Source organism: Gadus chalcogrammus, chromosome 7 (assembly GCF_026213295.1).
Source record: "Gadus chalcogrammus isolate NIFS_2021 chromosome 7, NIFS_Gcha_1.0, whole genome shotgun sequence".
NCBI lineage: Eukaryota > Metazoa > Chordata > Actinopteri > Gadiformes > Gadidae > Gadus > Gadus chalcogrammus.
Window position 1 is genome coordinate 14990382 of NC_079418.1, and position 20605 is coordinate 15010986.

General features: G+C 46.0%; 2 protein-coding genes across 3 annotated transcripts in view; one reads left to right on the plus strand and one right to left on the minus strand.

The window, feature by feature from the left end:
- The first annotated feature begins 1202 nt into the window (after positions 1–1202).
- The window catches only part of zbtb20 (zinc finger and BTB domain containing 20), a 28254-nt gene continuing 8851 nt past the window's right edge, over positions 1203–20605 (plus strand). Inside the window, exons 1-4 of one of the 2 annotated variants that reach the window (XM_056594519.1) lie at positions 1203–1436; positions 1553–1596; positions 14986–15117; positions 18091–19650. In XM_056594519.1, coding sequence (XP_056450494.1) covers positions 18111–19650 — 1540 coding nt within the window. In that variant the 5' untranslated portion in view covers positions 1203–1436; positions 1553–1596; positions 14986–15117; positions 18091–18110. Of the gene's footprint in view, positions 1597–14985; positions 15118–18090; positions 19651–20605 lie in introns of both variants that reach the window. The other variant, XM_056594518.1, reaches the window with a different exon arrangement.
- wu:fb97g03 (serine/arginine repetitive matrix protein 1) lies at positions 10315–12513 on the minus strand. Its single transcript, XM_056594779.1, has 2 exons — positions 12508–12513; positions 10315–11115 (listed from the first exon to the last, which is right to left on the minus strand). Exons 1-2 carry the CDS (start codon positions 12511–12513, stop codon positions 10315–10317), a joined length of 807 nt encoding a protein of 268 aa, XP_056450754.1.

The following is a 20605-nucleotide window of genomic DNA, read 5'->3' on the forward strand; positions in this document are numbered from 1 at the left end:
ACACACACACACACACACACACACACACACACACACACACACACACACACACACACACACACACACACACACACACACTCTCTCCCTCTCTCTCGGGCTCTCACACACCACACACAAACACACACACACACACACGCACACACACACACACGCACGCACACACACGCACGCACACGCGCACGCACGCACGCGCGCGCACACACAAACCCACATCGCTTCGGAATTGTGCCAATAAAAATAATGATATATGTACTTGCCTTTTATTCTATGGTCTTCAAATAAAACCCCACATCACTATTTGGTTCGGAAATAAATAAATAAGATGATCTTTTCCTTTTTTTTTTAAAGATTTTAATTTAAGAAACAGACAAGCGCGCGCATGCACACCTGTCACTGTCTAGACACGGCGGGGTGGGGGTGGGGTGGGTTGGGGGGGGGGGGGGGGGCGAGGGGGGGACCCCCACATGACATGTAATTTCTTTATGTTACACCAAGAATATTTTTCAATGCATGTACATCCAGAAAAATAACACAAGGTAAAGATAATATTCGTCGATATCGTGACATCAAATCATTACTGTGGTTGGTTTCAATTCAGCCAAATAAACCGGCACATTTTTTTCCTGCTAACTCGAGGTCAGCTCGGGACGTTAAAAAATAAATAAATGAGAAAAAAGAAATGCGTAGAAAGTAAGAGACACGACAGACAATCTAGCTTGTTGGTACAGGAAAAATGATGGGCAGCGCCCTCGACCAATAGCACGCCGCCGTTTCGTGTGTATCGCGTACAGACAGCAGCGCCATCCAATGAGAAGTTCGGACGCGTGACAGACACCGCCGTCTGCACACAGACAGTGGAAGATTTGGGAGTTCACGATCATCAGCTCGAAAAATCTAAACGTGGGGGGTTTCAACAGTAGTTTTAACTTTAAAACATCCGAGCGAAACAAAAAGCAGCCTAGGAGGTGTGTATGCGACGCTTTTGTCTCGTTTCAAACCTCAACCATAACGCAATCATAACCAGGGCGCCCGCTCTGAAAGGTCAACCGTTGTTACAGCAACAATAAACTAAACGAGGCGATCATCTGAATTCAGAAAGTTTTGCTTTTGTTTTACACTGAGCTGAATGAAATTTGTCCTCGCATAGTGGTTGGTGGTGGTGGGGTGGTGGAGGTGGGGGTAGGGGGGGAGACCCACGACACTCCACAGGCATAATGGAGCTGGCTTCAGCGTCCCAGTGTGTTCGTCGGGAGGGTGTGCGATGCCTTAGGATTGGGGCATATTAACGCTGACCGATGTACGAGCCGTCCTACACCGCTCAAGACAGCGCGCTGCTCCCATCCCAGTGGCTTAAGTGAATAGGCGTGCCCAACCAAAGTATTCGATGTATAGTTAAAAAATGGGAGGGCACACTTGAACCGAGGTCGTCTGTGAAGGTAGGCTGCAGCGTGTGTTTATTGATGAGATGAAAGAAGATGGAAGTGAGAAATGAAACAAAGTAAAGGAACATAATTTAAACTAGGCTTTGCTTTGTCGGGCAAACCGGGGACAGCTGTGGCACGCCGTCGCCGCTATTGAACGAGCTTCGGACCGCAGGTAAGAAATGACCAAAAGTAGCTCAAAAGAGCTCTTCATGTGATGTGGGGTTTGTAATAAAGGGGGGTGATACAATGATTGTAATTCCGTAGAGCGTATACCATGTCCTCGTAAACTTAGTGCCATCCACGCAATACTATGGCTTCTAGTTTGTATCCCTGTTCACGCGAATAATAATCCATCACTATAAAGCACATTCGACAACTTCATTCTTTGAATGGTCTCGGGGCGATTCAAAGAGTTGAAGAGTTTTAACGAGAGAATGAAATTACGCGTTTTTTGGAGACTCAATGGCAACTGCCGTGTTTTTTTGTGTATTGTCCGTGTACGTTAGAGTACGCGCTGCCTTGCCACTGCCATGACGCAAGTTGCCCATCTGTCATTATTGTAAACGGGCTCCTGTACATTTAGCGAGCACACGCTTTCAAATTTGTAGTACGAGCTGGGCTGGAGAGTGGTTTACGAATGGGAATAATGGTTTGAGACCATCACGTCGGTCACAATGTGCCATGGCTGAGCCGTGCGTGCTGCACGCTCCCATTCACACACCGCCTGGAACATCTGTGGTGGCAGACGTGCGCGTCTGGCTTTTAGGTCACTTATTTGAATTGGATGGACAGGTTTCTTGGCGCAAGTCACCACCATTTTGTAAAAATACAATATATATTTGAACCGTTTTATTTTTTGGGGTTTATTTAAGAAACAGGGTTGTTCGGGACGGGAGGACAGTGTCTGATCGTCATGAGCTATACGTTTTTTTTGGGGGGGAGCCAGACAGATGTCTAGCCTACATAGTCTGGAGGATCACTAAATAATATGTTGGGTATTTGGGGAAATTAAATCACGTTAATTTATCTTCGGTAAACAGAAGCCTCCGGATGCGGCGTATTTATATAACAAATATTTATGAAAGGAAAAAAAAATCTCCCATTGCTTAGTTCTTTTTTTTTTTACGATGGGCCTAAATCAAAACTATCCAATAGTGCATGTTCTCGATTTCCGTCCCGCTGAAGCCACATGAACGATAATTTAGTATCGAAGTGTTTATGCATGGATAGTAATATTAAAAGTGGCACATAACTGGGTCGATGTGATGTAATTAAAGTTGCAATATAAATGCTTCCTGTTTGGCTTTTTTAGACGCTTTGTTGCAAAATATTATTACAGATACGTTGTGTACTTGCCATTTCTTTGTTGGTCGTTTATCGCTCCACTGCACTCAAATTTAGTCAAAGTTATGGGAAATCAGTCGCCTGTACGTTTGGGCATTGAATGAGGATAAGTCGAGCATGTGACCCTAATAGAGCCTATAGGCGTATTGGGAATAGCGCTTCACTTTGTTAAAACCAACAGTTAGAAAACAGGGCAATGCCCTCCGTTAATTGCGTCTATAGTCATGGTGTATGTGGTTTCTGAAAAATTATTTGTCTTGACAATAACAAGCAGTAACCCGCCCGGCCTATACATGTTTATCGTAGAAGTACAGTGAGCTTGTGGGTGAATCGGATCGGTAGGCATTGATTTCAAAACCAGAAGTAGGCTACGATGGTCTGCATGGAGGCTGAATTTAGGAAAAAGTTATCTTGTAGAGATACAATAATGGAACACAAACACACACGTATGATTCATCTCTACATTATCAATTACCCTTTTGAGGGATTTTTTTTCTTTCGTTTTGGAGGTTTTGGTTTGAGGAAGCACATGGGTGTTGCATGTTGGCTGGTGTGTTTTGGGATCCTGTGGAGTACAGATAACGTACGCCATGCCAACACGCCTTGGTCATTGTGATGTTCAATAGGAAACGGCTTCTACTGTACAATATGTGTAGCCCACCGTGTGTTCTGTAAAATGTGCATTTGTAGTCCATAGTATATCAGGTGCCTACTTGCATTCACTTCAAGCCACTAATGGTTACTTCATATGTATGTATTCCATGCATTTATTAATATTCATAATGCTTTGGCTGTGGCCATTGGCTGTCTTTGTCATCGCCCGAGACAACCTAGTCTCCACCTCATGAATATTCACAACCATGTCCACTGACCAACCGGGCTTATAAAATAGTAATAAGCACCTATAGCGTGCCTAGAGAGAGACACAAATATACATGACCACAACAAATAAACACCAGGGAAATATAAGGGCAACTTCCATGTTTGACATTCCAGACAGTCATGAGTATCAGTAAATCAGTAGAAAACGGGAGTGGGTTATAAGACATTATATACAAGATGTAACCTGTAGGTCTTCAAAGTGTAAAGAACAAGGATTTTATAGAGGCCGGCAGTTGGGAAGGTGTACAGGGCACTGTATAGTGTGTCCATATATGGCCAGGATTATAGGGGGGGGGGGGGCAAGAAATGTATAGAGTCCTCATATATGGGCATGCCCCATAGGAGCATATTGTAGTCCACTACACGGACTGGCCGTGAGGCTCGTTAATATTTAGTAAAGCTTCAGCTAAACTTTACCTGCATACATACATACACATCACATTGCTCACCGCAACACTCCCTTAGCTACGAGGCTGGTGCACCCTAGGTATGTATCGGGATAGGACGGCCCGCAGTCCGTAAGTTACACCAGGAGAAGAGGCCGAACTCCCTTACCAGGCAGAGAAGGCTTTTTTTCTTTACCGCAACAGCCTCGGACCTGTATCGTGGCTTACCTCAGTCCCCTCCGCCGGTTTCCGGCCCCACCCCAATTCAATACTACTACTACTACCATACTACACCTCCCTCGAGTTGCGTTTTAATGTTATGTATTTCCAGTGCTATGTTGAGCTGGTGAAGGCCATGGAAGGTGATGCCAGGTTTCGGCGGGTGTCTCCGGCGTCTAGTGTGTGTGGTTGAGATCAGGAAGGCCACACACACACCAACTCTGTTTCTCAAAGTCACACAGGTGATCTGATTCACTAACCGGGCGCCATTGCTTCTTCCCGAGCCTTTTTTTCTACGAAAACTATAGCGGGAGAGAGAGAGGGAGGCTTTATAGCATTCGTTATAATCAGTTGGTTGTATTGACTGGACACAGATGCTTGTTTTCTTCCCTTTTTCTCCCTGCCCTACCCACCGTAGCGTTTAACCTCGTCGTAAGGACGCGATTGGTGTCTGGTAACCCACGTAGCGTTCTTTACAACAACACACAGTCGGTGTGTTTTCAAGTCTTGTGGCAGCAGATCACACTGCGTCGTTCACAGAGTTTGTCGCCTAGATTAATGGCATGTCGTTTACTCTAAAAGCGGCACAGTTTCGGTTGAAGTGAAGCTTGAGTGACGTTTGCCTTATTGTTTTATGCCATGGATTGAAGCTACTCTGCCATATTCCAGTACAGACTAATGAAGCGACCTGTGACCCCTGTAGCTGTTTGCTGGATCTCCTTGATTAGGTTTGGCACTTTCTTAAGGAACATTGTAAAGAGCCATAAAATACAAACTACACAAGACAATGCCCACTTTTTTTGACTGTAGAACACACACGCATGGATGCAAAAGCGAACACACAAAAACACACAGTTCCGACAAGTGTGTGCGTGGATCCTGCTTTTGAATAACTATATATTCTAATTGTCAACGTAGTCGTTAAAACAGCTCCGGTACACGCATGCTTTCCGGAAGATTTGGCAACGTTCAAAGGAGGAATTTTCCACTATCCTTCCTTGTTTGTTTTCCAACTCGCCCGTAAGCACTTGTGTGCCATGGAAATTGTATATTTAGATTTGGTTTTAAAAGAAGAATTGGACATTCAAGTCTTTATTTTTAGTTGCTCTCCAAACACATACATGCAGGCCCAGGCATTCAACTGACGTAAAAAATGTATCCTGGATCCTAATAGCTGAGTTGTGTGTTTGCCAAGGTGTGTGTGTGTCCTCAGTTAACCCGACTACCCATATGGCTTCAAGGCCTGCTGAGCGCACAGCACACTGGAGGGGGAAACTATCTGGATGGTATTTTAGAGAAGAAAAAGAAACAGGCTCTTCAGAAACTTTTACCGGGATTACCTATAAGTATTCTATATATATTTATACAACATTATGTCTAGAAACACTGCAATGCTTTGTGTATGTGTGTGTGTGTGATCTTTTGTTGCATTTTGTCCAAGGAGGAAACTGTAACTGTAAACCTTTGCCGGTAAACAACAGCAACAGGAGATAAAAAAAAAAATTGGGAGTGTGTGTGTTCGAGTCTAACCCAGAAAGGCAGTGTTTGTGACAATAGGGTCCACTGTGTACACCGGTTAAAACTTAAGGGGGAATTATCTACACAATAGCATTTGTACTTTGATTGAGCCACAGAAATAAAGTACTATTAGGACGATTTGGCGTGTTTTCTTAAGGATCTGAAACCCTCTCGGATCTGTCGGTAAGGACTTAAATGTTTTATAAAAATATTTCGTGCAGACATTTTTCTTTCTGGTCCTCTAGTAGCTGGCCGGGGCTGTGCACAGCCTGTTTTGCAACTCGTACGTTGAGCGAGCACATTTTTTATTTTTTTCTGTGAATAGTTGCCAGGTTTGCTTTGGAGATTTCATTGAACATAAACATTTATAAGCGGTAATGTTCAGACACAGCTAGGGGCAACGTGGCATTCAGAACCTGTTGGGAATGTCATATTTTTTCTGACCATAGGAGGGGATCACTGTCAATATTAGACTTAAAACGTAGACTTTGGCTGTTCCACAAACTTCTACTGGTGGATTTCATTGTCTCTAGGACCCAGACAGCCGTTGACGTTGAGGATGTTTTCTTTAGATCTTGTTGCTGTTTAACTTGTTTGGGACCGATTTGGACTGATGTCACAACGATGCCAGCCAATTTCCTTGTTCTCTGTGTTGGAGCATTCTTAACAATTTGGGCTCTTTAGACATAGCTTGTCCCTTATCTGGCTTGAATTATAGTCGAAATCGAAAATACAATCTAGAGGTTATTTTTGGTACGATTTTAGCCAAGAAAACTCCTTCGTTGTTATAATCACAGTATAATAACATGAAAGAAGAATGACCTATTGGTTTATGCGGCTTCATTGGGTTACGTGGTTTCATTGGTTTAACTAACTAATCTTTGCAGATGTAAGTACAGCAAAGTGATCTGATATCAGGTAATATTGGTTACATGAAGCTAGCGTAGCAGGGCTAGGTGCTTTAGCTAGCCTGCAGATCATGGGGCTAAATGTGTTAGCAGATGGTTCCTTTCATATGGGTATTCCTGGTTGTCTTTGCGATCTGTGCCAGTGTGTGCCAATTATAGACTAGTTAAATGAGCTAGACATAGGCTACATATAAACTGAATGCCTATGTGACACCCTTTCTAGCTATAAATATACACTATAGCCCAAATGGCCACACACACATAAGTAGTCTTATAAGTGCATGATATGAATTTGGTTTTATACAGGGAAGGCTAGAAATCTCCTTGGGAGTTTTGCTTGACACTGATTCAAGTTACCCATCAGGCTCAGGACAACGAATGGTTTTCGCTCTCAAGATGAAATCCATCCTTGACATTGACATTGTCTATGCAGTATTTAGATGGTATTGTGTGCAGTGTATCGAGTTAAACACAGACCACATCTGCCGTGGAAGCCTGAACTTTGTAGTAGTAGTCTGGCTGTCGTTACAAGCTCCTCGTTCTCTAAATGCCAAGTCGTTTAGGCCTACCAAAGATCCTGAATTTGCTTCCTTACCGAAAACCATGTTGAAATGGAGGACATGTTTATTTTGTTCTGCTGGCAGAGCCCAACTTGGCCCCTGTCTTTGTGAGACATGATAAAAGAGAAGGGCTGCCCCACCCTAGTTTTACAAACAAAAAATTAATAAATTTGTGCCTTTCCTCATTGGTACACGATAACCAATTTTTTTCCCTCCCTTTTTTTTCATTTTTTGGAAGATTTTGCAGTTGCTATGGACACCTGTGCCAAAACGAGTCTCTGTTTGTGCCACAATTGCTTGGGGGTTGGAGCAGTTTTTTGGAAGATCACATGAGCACCAAATGGTTGTGGTTTTTATTTTTTTTCTTCTTTTTTTCATAAGAGGAGCTTGTTAATAGAAGAGGAGTCGGCTACGAGGCCGGAAATATTTTGATATTTTGGACCACAGTGGATGGTGTCGCTAATTTCATACATCATAAACAATCATGTGATTCTTTTTATTTTTTTATTATTTGTTTCAGTGCCTAGTGGTACACTTCACCATCAAATACACACCATCCATTTATATATGGTGTCCACTTGCTTTTTATAAAGAGACATATTTTATGACATTTTGTGTGTGTGTGCGTGTGTGTGTGTCTCTGTGTGGCGTGTGTGTGTGTCTCTGTGTGTGTGTGTGTGTGTGTGTGTGTGTGTGTGTGTGTGTGTGTGTGTGTGTGTGTGTGTGTGTGTGTGTGTGTGTGTGTGTGTGTGTGTGTACGCCTATGTCGGTGCGAATCAAGCAAGCTACAAAAAGTAATTAAATTCTCCTGTAGTTGTGTCATGAAGCTGTTGCGTTTGTTGAAACATTTCCATCTTAAAGAAATAAAAACAATGATCGCTTAAATGGATTTTTAAACTGCTGGATCCTAAACACGCCACCACCATCGATACAAGTGCTGGTGTTTGTGGTTACTGGAGTACACCTATTCATTCACCTAAAACATTTGTAATGATTATTTTCATAGTTTAGTTTACACTGTTTATTTTCATTGATTAAGATGCAGTGCCACCCATCCACCAATTACATTGTTCTTAATGACAAAGACAGAGTGCACAGCCACTGTATATTGTAACTCTAGGGGACCATAACCGGTAAGAAATGTTTATCATGAAGCAAACATGTACACTAACGGTCAACCAGCCATTTACATAGTATTGTAGTATTAGTATTATCCCCAACGTTAAGATTATTGATAAAACCCATTGTTATTTTGTCACACACACACACACACGCGCACACACACACACACACACACACAGTGGAATCTTTGTTATTTTAATATGTTTTTGCCTTTCAGTCCGTTAACATTAAAAACCGACCGAGTGTAAATGCAAATCGTCTCGATCTTCAGTAATGGATGGTTGTTAGTTTATATTTACTGAAGTGGGATTCAAGTCCAAGAGTTAATGTGCTGACACTTCAGACACTTCATATTTAGGCCTATTTATAGATATAGGCCTATATCAAGATGTATCTATATATAGGCATGTGTGTGTTTATGTATATATATATATGTATATATATATATATATATAGGCCTATATCTATATATAGGCCTGTGTGTGTTTATATATATATATATATATATATATATATATATATATATATATATATATATATATATATATATATAGGCCCAAACACATTACCCAAGATGTTATTATTATTATGATATTGCATTACTCTGCAAGTTAGCCCAAAAGTTGTGAATATTTGATCACTGAAATGAGGGCGTGGTACATAGGTCAGCCTAATGTGGACAAGGTGTACCATTTTTTATTTCATTTTATAATTTGTTATTTTTTTTATAGCTGAGAGAGCAGTAAATTGGCGGCCAAGGCGTGGACTTTGTTCGCACCAAACGTTCCTAAAAACAAAAATGCCTAATCTTATAGAAACACACCAAGACATGGATTGTGGTGTGAGATAAATGTTTGAGGAGAGTAGGTGTAGACACAAAAAAAATAAGAAAATGTGTTAAAAAAATGTGGGCACAATCTTCTCTCATTCCCAACGCATCACAAACAAGAGATTGACAGAATGTAAAAAGCATGCGTGATTCATAGGGAATTGGATCGACACGTGTAATGTAAATGTATTTTAGTTTAGGAACAGTCTCTGTCTCAGTTTCCTGATACACACACACACGCACACATGCACACATGCACACATGCACACATCCATAGCCTCCAGATCTCAACCCATGCCCTATGGCCCTATTCTCCCTGTCGGATTTAAAATGAAAATCTATGCGTGTATTGTAAGCTGCATTTGCATATTCAACACCTATATTATTCACATGACCGACACCGTCTCCTCACACAAGCCTGCCTCTTGTGTCTGCTTCTCCCCCCTCTTCCCCCCCCCCCCCCCCCACTTAAACCCCCTGCTAACCATCTACACCTCCACCCCCTCCTCTTGATTAACTAATGTCTAATTTGATGCGGTATATTTCATGAGCTCGCCGGCTGGTTCGGGCAGCTCATTAATCCGGCGGCCCTGACTGTCTAGTGTTGTCGCCGTCCGTCTTCTCCTCTGTGCTCCTCTCTCCTCTCTTTCCTGGTCTTGTCTGCTTCACTGTCCTCCCCCTTTTCTCTCCCCTCCTCACTCCTCTGGTCCTGTCTGGTTCTCTGTCTCCTCTCCTCCGCTCTCCCCTCATCTGGTTTTTCCCTCTCCACTGGCCCGGTCTGATTCGCCGTCTCCTCTCCTGTCCTATCCTCATTTGCTCTCCGCGCCTCCTCCTTCTCTCCTCCTCTTTCCCCCGGCCGAGTCTGGTCTAGTTCTCTGTCTCCCCTCCTCTCTCCTCTTCTCTCTCCCCCTCTGTCTCCCCCTCTCCTCCTCTCTCTTCCTCTCCCCTCCTCTTCTATGGTCTGGTCTGGTTCAATGTCTCCCCCCTCCAACCCGGCACTCCTCCTCTCCTCATTATCTTCCCTCCTCTGGCGTGTCTGGTTTGGTTTTCCGTCTCCTCTTCTCCTTGGCACGGTCCGGTCTGGTTCAATGGTTCTATGGTTCTAGTTCTATTGTTCTGGTTCTATGGTCTCCTGGTCTGGTGCCCTGGTCTGGTTCTCTGGTGTTGTGGTCTGGTTTTCTGGTCTGGTACTCTGGTGTTCTGGTCTGGTGCTCTAGTGTTCTGGTCTGGTTCTCTGGTGTTGTGGTCTGGTGCTCTGGTCTGGTTTTCTGGTGTTCTGGTCTGGCTCTCTGGTCTGGTGTTCTGGTCTGGTTCTCTGGTGTTCTGGTCTGGTTCTCTGGTGTTGTGGTCTGGTGCTCTGGTCTGGTTTTCTGGTGTTCTGGTCTGGCTCTCTGGTCTGGTGTTCTGGTCTGGTTCTCTGGTGTTCTGTCGGTTCTCTGGTGTTGTGGACTGGTGCTCTGGTCTGGTGTTCTGGTCTGGTTCTCTGGTGTTCTGGTCTGGTTCTCTGGTGTTGTGGTCTGGTGCTCTGGTCTGGTGTTCTGGTCCGGTTCTCTGGTGTTCTGGTCCGGTTCTCTGGTGTTCTGGTCTGGTTCTCTGGGCTGGCTCTCTGGTGTTCTGGTCTGGTTCTCTGGTGTTCTGGTCTGGTTCTCTGGTCTGGTTCTCTGGTCTGGTTCTCTGGTTCTCTGAGCTGGTTCTCTGGTGTTCTGGTCTGGTTCTCTGGGCTGGTTCTCTGGTGTTCTGGTCTGGTTCTCTGTTCCGGTCTGGTTCTCTGGGCTGGTTCTCTGGTTCTATGGTGTTCTGGTCTGGTTCTCTGGTGTTCTGGTCTGGTTCTCTGGTTCTCTGGGCTGGTTCTCTGGTGTTCTGGTCTGGTTCTCTGGTGTTCTGGTCTGGTTCTCTGGTGCTCTGGTCTTTGTTGTGGTGGCACTAGCATGCAGAACATGGGCCGGGTCTGCAGCATTGTGTCTGATTTCAGAGCAGACAAACTGACCTCAAGGGATTTTATTGACAGAAAACCTCCCGACGCACAGTCCTGAAGCAGCAGGCCCACTGTGTGTGTGTGTGTGTGTGTGTGTGTGTGTGTGTGTGTGTGTGTGTGTGTGTGTGTGTGTGTGTGTGTGTGTGTGTGTGTGTGTGTGTGTGTGTGTGTGTGTGTTAGTGTCCACGTTGTGTGTCTCTCTGTGTGTGTGTACGCATGTGTGTGTGTGTGTGTGTGTCCACGTTTGTGTGTCCATGTTTGTGTGTTTGTGCTTGTGCATGTGCGTGTGTGTATGTGTGAGAGAGTGTGTGTGTGTGTGCATTTGTGTGCATGCATGTTTGAGGGGCAGACCAAGTGACAGACACACAGAGAGGGAGAGAGAGAGAGGGGTGGGGAGAGGGGGAGAGAGAGAGAGAGAGAGAGGAACAGAGAGAGAAGCATGCAAACACTGGGCCATAGAGAGAGAGAGAGCGAGTGAGAGAGATCAATATCAGCCACGGAGAGATCCCAAAAATACAGTGACTTCACAAATCTCCCTCCGGCAGAACAATAAGGAGCAGAAAGAAAATGGCCGCCGCCGCCGCCGAGGATCTAATTAATTTTGAAGGATCATCAGCCCATTTAGTCCGAGGCAGGCTCTGGAGGGGAGGGGCAGGGGGGAGATAGAGAGAGAGAGAGGAAGGGAACGAGAGGGGAGAGAGAGAGAGCACAAGAGAGAAGGGAGCGAGAGAAGGGAGAGAGAGAGGGAAGGAGAGAGGGAGGGAGAGAGACCCCGGGGCTGATTAGAATTCACTGCAGGTAGGGCCGGCTGCTGCTCAGCGTACTGTGGCACAGCTAAAATGGAATCAGGGCTGTGAGTGGCAGTCTGGGCAGCCAGGCCCCCCCCCAGGCCTGCCTCCCTTTGTTGCCAGGTTTTACCTCGGTTCACCCCCTCCCTCAGGTGGGGGGGGGGGGGGGGGGGGGGTGTTACTACATGTGTGCTTGAGAAAAGAGAAGAGGCGGGGGGGGGGGGGATGTGCACTTATATATTTAAATGTACGTTCTCCTGACTGATGTACAGTGAATACATTTAGATTCATGGTTCAGGTTCCATTGTCCTGACACGAGGCAGGGAAAAGCTCTGTCTGGTAAGAGCCAACCAAAATATTTGAGGTGTGTACGTGCGTGGCTGTGTGTGTTTGCGTGTGTGTGTTTAAAAGATTAAAGAAGTCCATTAATAACGAATGAACCCACTGTTCCTGAGGCGCTCTTCTTCTGAACCACGCTAAAAGTTTGTGTTTTCCCGGCACAGCAGATGCCATTAGAAAGCCTTGGTGAGGTTGCATCTTAAACTTTCACACCCTCATTTCCTGATATCATACTCGTATGGGCTAATCTCTCACACACACACACACACACACACACACACACACACACACACACACACACACACACACACACACACACACACACAGGTCTCATGGTATATGTAATGTGGAAACACAGTCTGAATCACTAGGGAGAGGGACTAATGTGTATTTCTTATTTCTCACTTGTCTTGTTGAACATTGAGAGATTTCACCTTCCATTGTTCTGGTGAGATGTACGGCCTGCGAACAAAGTTACAATTTACAAGTAAGCCATCCTGAAGGAAAAGTACTGCATGTACTTATTGATAGATAGATATATTATGTATGTTATCGGGGGGATTTCGTGAGCTACCCTTATCATCATATGTACGTCACACAGTTTGTACACATTTTCGAATACCAACAGCAGAAGTAAAGGTGATAGTTGTAGTTAAAGTGAGGGTAGTAGTACGAGAAATATATGAAGTAACATTGGTTGTAGGTAGTAGTAGGCCTAGTTATACTATTAGATTATATACTTTATTAACCAAGATGGGTTATTAAGCAATAGTAAATGAATAGCAACAGTAAAGGTTAATGAATGTCAATAGTAATATTTAACGAATAAGCATAGTAAGAACTAATATAAAATATGTAGATAAGTAATAAGACTAATGGGTGTAGTAGGAATGCTAATCCACTTACACGAGTAGTAAGTAATATAAGTAATACTTATACCAGTAAGTAATAATAGATATACTAATCGTACTGAGTAAAACTAGTCCTTCTAATGTATATCTAATATCTAATCTATAATATACTAAAACTAGTGGTGGTAGTACAAGTAGCTCAGGTTTGTACAGGTCCTTAGGATTCCAACCAGACTCTGTTGTCACGGATCCAGCCGCTGATTCTCCGACTGTACTCAGTCACACTTTAACTACTGCTCGCTGGTGACAAACTTAGTCAGCTCAGTTGGTGGGGTTTTAATACAGGGCCCCAGTATGCTACTTAAACATGCTAATCACATGCTAAACACGGCGGAGTCAGGCGACCCGGGGCCTGGGGTCATGATGCCTCCATGTCCTGAGATACCACTGTCTGGTTACACACACACACACACACACACACACACACACACACACACACACACACACACACACACACACACACACACACACACACACACACACACACACACACACACACTCCTATTGTCGTGGAAATATCAATCATAATATATAATATACAATTATCCACAAATTATATTAACCTTGTTTATATAATTACAAGTCAATTTAAAAGGAATCGTATACATTCTCCCTGTACCTAGAGATACCTCTCTCTGACTTACGAGCCGTTAAGATCATTGGCATTTGTATTGTCACTGTAGCCACAAAGTCTGATACTAAGGCTATGCCAATCTAATAACTTATCTGTTGTGTAAATTCCTTTAACTGTCTTGCAGCCTTGCAGACATATCTACCTCACCCATATTGTATTGCAGTTTAACTTGGCCTCTCCCGCCAATCCTAAACTCTCCACGATGGTCACTCCCGCTCACCTTTGTTACCTGTATATTCACTACCCACAATGCAAAAGTTTCCCTAAGAATCTTGTTCACCCATTGTCTTACTGAATGTATTCTTGGTAACTTTGCTACCTGTATCTTCCCAGGATCATGCTTTAAAATTAATCAAATATTTAGCTGGCCGACGTGTCCTAAAAATAAGTTAATCTATATATCCAATACATGAACACACACACACAAACACACGTATAAAAATGTTTTTATACACATGCACACACAGAAATATATTTACACACACGCAAACACTGACTCACTCACGCACATACACACATTTGAGGCACACACACACACACACAACCATACACACACACCCACACCCCTAAGCCCACATACTTACGCACACACACACCCAACCCTACGCGCACACACACACACAGCCCTACACATCGCACAGACACACACCCCCCTACCAACACTCTTTCGGTATCACACTTAACACTCACACTCCCTGTGCTTGTGCTTCCAGAGCTCTTGAGAAGAGAATCAGTGTACGTTTGTGAGGAAAAGCAGTCTTGTGTGGAGGGTGTGGCTCTACGAGAGGTTAGCACAACTGCCGAGGGAAGATTTGTACCTAGGAGCTGTGTCATTTTCAACCTTGATTCGTAATTGACGGTCAGGTAGAGCGGCGGGGACGTCTCCTGTGTTTAGTTAGCTCCGCGGAGCCAAGGCTCCACGTTAATGCTGTGTATGAGTATGTGTGCGTGTGTGTGTGTCTCCTATCCGGCTCTGCTTCATGCCTGGGCTCTTTAACACACACACACACACACACACACACACACACACTCACACACATGTTGTATGTTCTCTCTCCTTCCTCCCTGCCGCCTCCTGCATCCTCCTCCTCCTCCTCCTCCTCCTCCTGCCCGGGCTGGGACCCGCACCGGCCGGCGAATCAACAGATGATTTGGACGAAGAGGAGCCGCCGGAGCACCTAGCCGTGCCCCCTGACCCGCCACACCTCCGCCACCAGCAAACCTGAAGCCTTCTCCAGCTTCACACACACCTCCTCTCCCACACAACATTATCTGGCTGTGAGTACTACAACGCCTATGGTGTTTCCCCTGCCGTTATTCAGGTTATTAACCGGTGAGCAGAAGGACCATTTAACGGTATTGGCTGTGGGGCTCTCGATTGTCTCCAGGGCTCGGGACTAGAAGGACCCTGCAGGCTTGTTTTCATTGTTTAAACAAATGTACGCTGTGAAAGGTGGGGAAAACGGCGCATAGGATTTTGTGTGGAACCAGTTTGTATTTCAAATACACTTTGTGTGTTTGCCGGGTTTAGGGGAAGTTTAATTTTTTTTACGTCCTTTCCTTTTGGACGTTAATCCTTTTGTTGAACAGAGAAATGTGTTTTGTGTTCATTGTGTTTAGTTTGAAAAATGTATCAAAATTCACACCTGGATTTAATGTAAAATATGCATTCATTCATACATTCGGAAACTCGGTAAGTACAAAAAAAACGTTCATTTGGATATTTTGAATGGGACAGATTTGTATTTTAGGCCTATCCAAGAACAAAATGGAGGCAGTTTCTTGTCTCACTTTTTTTGTAAGCAATATGTTGGAGAGCCGTTCACGGGTGGGGTCATTAGAATCTACAGGAGCCTTTGTTCCTGTATACAAAGAAACATCTGAATTAAATGAGAAATTAGATAACCAATCTTATTTTTGCACATTGTCATATTGTTTATTACTTTATTACATTACTTTTGAATTCCAAGTTTTGTTTTATTTGGAGATTTTTCCTCAGCATTTGGAATGGAAATACTGAGCAAAGATTCAACTTAAACAGTGTTAAAACTGCGGTGCATTTACTGTAAGTGTTTTCCCGGGATAGTGAGAAAGCGCCATCACGGGAACACATGGCAGACAAAGGAGCCAAATCTATTTGTGAGCTAAGTTCGCCCCCTATTGTCGGCGGGCGATACTACAGCCAGATAAGAATCCTTGATGTACTTGTACAATGTACTCGGAAACCATTTTAATTGTCCTTCGGCGAGGACGTGCGTCGTGTTTTTTTTTCATTCGAAAAAAGCTAGAAAAAAACACACAACCTCACAGAGAAGTTGTTTGATTGCCGCATTTCACTTTAACATAATTGAAAGTATTTTTTTTAGAATTACTTAAATTCCATTATTTCTCTTTCATGGTTCCAAAGTATACTATTCTGTAGACCAGTGCCTCCAAAAGCTAGATCCATTTAAAATATTTCAGAAAATATTTTACATGATACATTGCCTTCGGCCGCATAGCTATTTCATGGACATAACACTTATTATTTAGCAAGAATGCTTTTGTCCATAACAAGGCTTTGCGCACAAGCATTTAATTTATCCTTCATCACAGTATCATTGTAAAGCAGAATAGTATGGTGGCTTGGGTTTCCGATCCCCAATGTCCTGTCGAGGAATGTGTCAACCGCTAAACAGTTAGATCTGTTTTTTTCCTTGTTCGGTTTTCATCCCGCTCCCTGCCAGAGCCCTATCTTTGACCCCAGCTGTTAGTTGATGACACCTTTACCCGTCCCTGTCAGACCCCTTTCTGGCACCAGCACTATTGACTGATCAAAGAGCTAATATGAACACACCCTCACGCGTCCCTGACAGATCCGACATAGACCCCCGCTTTTAGTGGTGTGGTAGAAAATAACCGAATTCTATCACTTCAACTAACTAAGAGAGCATGAGGAATCGAGGAGTCCGGAGCAAGTATGACCGAGGACTTTATTGTTCAACAAGCAACAACAAGGCCGAGTAGTTTGCAAAGCACTGCTGGATGTATACGATCCCTGCCTTTATATTCTCACACACCAAGCTATTCCCCGTATGGTAGGCCCGCCCACAGCATGCATTGTTCTCCTTTTATGGTAAGGCCGGTCAGCCATACATTCCTTTAAGTATGTGGTCAACATCCGCGGCTAATTTAAACATTAGGTTGACGTCAGTACGCCTTGACCCCTTGATCCCTACACTGGCAGATCACCAGAAGTAGGTTTGGGGCAGACTCTCTGGCGTCATGTCAAGTTCAACTTATAGAAAAACAGATGATTATCTACTTTCCACTATTAATGTATCTCTATGATATATAGGCCTGATAATACTCATAGTTTACATAAAAAGTAATGGTTAATTTCTCCCATAACATCCGTCTCTATCCTCCAGCTCCTCTTAAGGACTTGATCAAACAATTAATGTGGATTCACCTTCATCTTGTTCCCCTCCTCCTTCTCCCTGCCAGACCTCTGTCTCTATTGTTCTTAAAGGGATTGATCAATGGAGTAACTGAAGGGTTGGTATTAGCACCAAACAGCCCTTTGTTTGTCTTACAGTCTAACAGATCCCCCACAAACCATCATGTCTGGGGCCCATCTTGCCCAGGTATCACGTTGTTCAGCTTAGAGAGGGTGGAGGCGGTGGATTGGCTTGATTTGAGTAACTGAAACCCAATAGAACGGGGGTTGCACCTTTTTCTATGTTAACAGCTAATGATCGGAGGTATCTGATAGCCCCGCCCTTGAAACAGAGTCAGCAACCGCATCCCGCTTTGAACCAACTTCTGCAGTCCCCCAGTCATCCCCAGGTCCCCAGTCTGCCAGGTTGGGGCATCTTTGAGCAAGGTCCGCTTACCTCACCCTACATGACATCCGGGTTCCTTTGGGAAGAAAGCATCCTATACACGAGTGTGGGGTCCGCTATAGCTCAGGAGGTAGAGCAGTTGTCTTGCAACCAAAAGGTTGCTAGTTCGATCCCCGGCTCCTCCTAGTGTTGATGTGTCCCTGAGCAAAACACTGCTAACTGCTCCTGACGAGCCGGCTGTCGCCTTGCATGGTTGACTCTGCCGGTGTGTCAATGTGTCTAATAAACGATGTAAGTCGCTGTGGATAAAAGCGTCTGCCAAATGCCCTAATTGTACGAGTGTAATAGAACAGCATGGCTGTAGTCGTTCAACCGCCCTAAACAAGTGCTTTTTGTCTTTCCTCCTCCTTGGTTCCCGGGGGGTTAGGTGACACCAGTTGCAAGGGGATGACCGAGCGTATTCATAACATCAACCTCCACAACTTCAGCAACTCTGTACTCGAGACCCTCAATGAGCAGCGGAACCGCGGGCACTTCTGTGACGTGACGGTGCGGATCCATGGCAGTATGCTGCGCGCTCACCGCTGCGTGCTGGCCGCCGGCAGCCCCTTCTTCCAGGACAAGCTGCTCCTGGGCTACAGCGACATCGAGATCCCCTCCGTGGTGTCGGTGCAGTCCGTTCAGAAGCTGATCGACTTCATGTACAGCGGGCTGCTGCGCGTGTCGCAGTCGGAGGCGCTGCAGATCCTGACGGCGGCCAGCATCCTGCAGATCAAGACGGTCATCGACGAGTGCACGCGCATCGTGTCCCAGAACGTGGGCCTGACTGGGGCCGGGGGGTTTCCCCTGATCCCGGGCGACTCGGGCCAGGAGACCCCGCTCGGCACCCCGGAGTCGGGCACGTCGGGCCCCAGCAGTGACGCCGAGTCCGGTTATATGCAAGCCACGTCGCAGCACAGCGCCTACTCGCTCTACTCCTACCCGGGGCTGTCCCTGCCCAACGGGACGGCCCGCGAGCGCCCGCCCTTCGTCGCCAACCTGGCCTCCAACTTCGAGGCGACGGCGGGGGGCGGGGCCGGGCTGGGGGCGGGGCCGCAGCAGCAGCAGAAGGACCAGCAGGCCCAGGACCCGCCCTGGATCACCCGCATCCACGAGCGGTCCCAGCAGATGGAGCGCTTCCTGTCCAACGAGAGCAGCACCCACTGCCGCAAGCAGCCGCGGCCGGTGCGCATGCACATCAAGCAGGAGGCGGAGGACGTCGGCTACGACCGCTACGACGGCGTGGGCGAGTGCGGCCAGGAGGACGGCGAGGCGGCCGAGGGCCCCGAGAGCGAGCCCAAGGGCGAGAGCTTCGACTCGGGCGTGAGCTCGTCCATCGGCACCGAGCCCGACGCCATGGAGCAGCAGCAGTACCTGATGAGCTACGGGCGCGAGGCGGGCGAGCTGCCCCACGGGGGGGACGAGGGCCCCGTGCAGATCGAGGTGGACGACTCGTCCCCGGAGCAGGGCGGGGACGAGGACGGAGGCTCCTGCCACAGCACTAGTGAAGCGAGCATGATGCAGCCCCTGGGGAACCCCGCGTCCGGCCAGTCCCTGTCCGGCACGCCGCAATACCTGCGGCAGGGTGCAGAATCTCTCACCAGCAACCATAGGATGCCCCTCACCATGACCAGCAACTCCCCGGTGATCGGGCCGGCTGGCAACGGCTACCTGCCCCTGTTCGGCGGGCAGTCGGCCAGCAACAAGCCTTTCTTATTCAGCCTTCCACAGAACATCGTCGGCCCGCAGCCTCAGTTTGTGGCCGTGCCGCCGCCGACGATGACGTCGTACCCCAACCCCATGTCGGGACAGCAGCAGGTGTCCTCCCAGCAGCAGCAAGCGGCTGGCGGGATCGGCCCCGGGGAGAAGAAGCCCTACGAGTGCACTCTATGCAGTAAGACCTTTACTGCCAAACAGAACTACGTCAAACACATGTTTGTCCATACCGGTACGTCACGTTCGCTCCCTCTCTCTCTCTCTCTCTCTCGCTCGCTCTCCCTCGCCGTGTCACTGCTAAATGGATGTTGTGTCTGTGTTTCGGTTATTCGTAATGGCAGGTGTTGGATGTATGCGTGTGTGTTTTTGTGTGTGTGCGTTGCCGTGTGCGTTGCCGTATGCCTGCATGTGTGCATACAAGGTGTCTGTGTTTGTGTTTACCTTTTAACTTATGTTCTTGTGATGTCTTGTTCAAACAAGCAACGCATCTGAGAACATAAGTCGGTGAGCCAGCGCTGAGGGCCCACCTGTGTCCCTAACCCTTGGGAAATGGATGGTTTGACGCGTGGTTAATGCAGAGTGCGTTCAGCGCCACCGCCACAGCGCGTCAGTTCAGTCGCTGAGTCGACCCCATCGCCCTGCGCGTCTTTATGATCGTGTTGCTGTAGATCAAATATTAAATGTTGATATTAAAGAGGAGGACAATATTAAAGATGATCTTAAGGGTCGTCCCGATGTGTTGAAGAGTGTTCATCTGCATCACAGCGGGGGGAGATTAACCTCTCTTTTTATATTGCCCGCGTAGTATTTCACATAATATAAGTCTATATATAGATCACATAAACAACTGCTCAGAATTGTTCCTGCGTGTCCCTAATGCTCATACAAGTCAAGTGGAGTAGATTGTATTTGTATAGCCCGTCAATCAAAGTTGCAGTCTGAAAGTGCTTCACAGGCCCACATTATAGGATTATAGGAACTTACTCATCAAGGAAGAAACCTTGAGGAGTAACCCACAATAGGGACCCCTCTTTCTTCCTAGAGATGGACAGATGTAAGAGTTTAAGTTGAATGTTGATTGGAATAGGGGAATGGAGGATAGAGACCCATAGCAGCCTAACTAATTTCTCTCTCTCCCCCTCTCTCTCTCTCTCTCTCTCTCTCTCTCTCTCTCTCCCTCTCTCTCT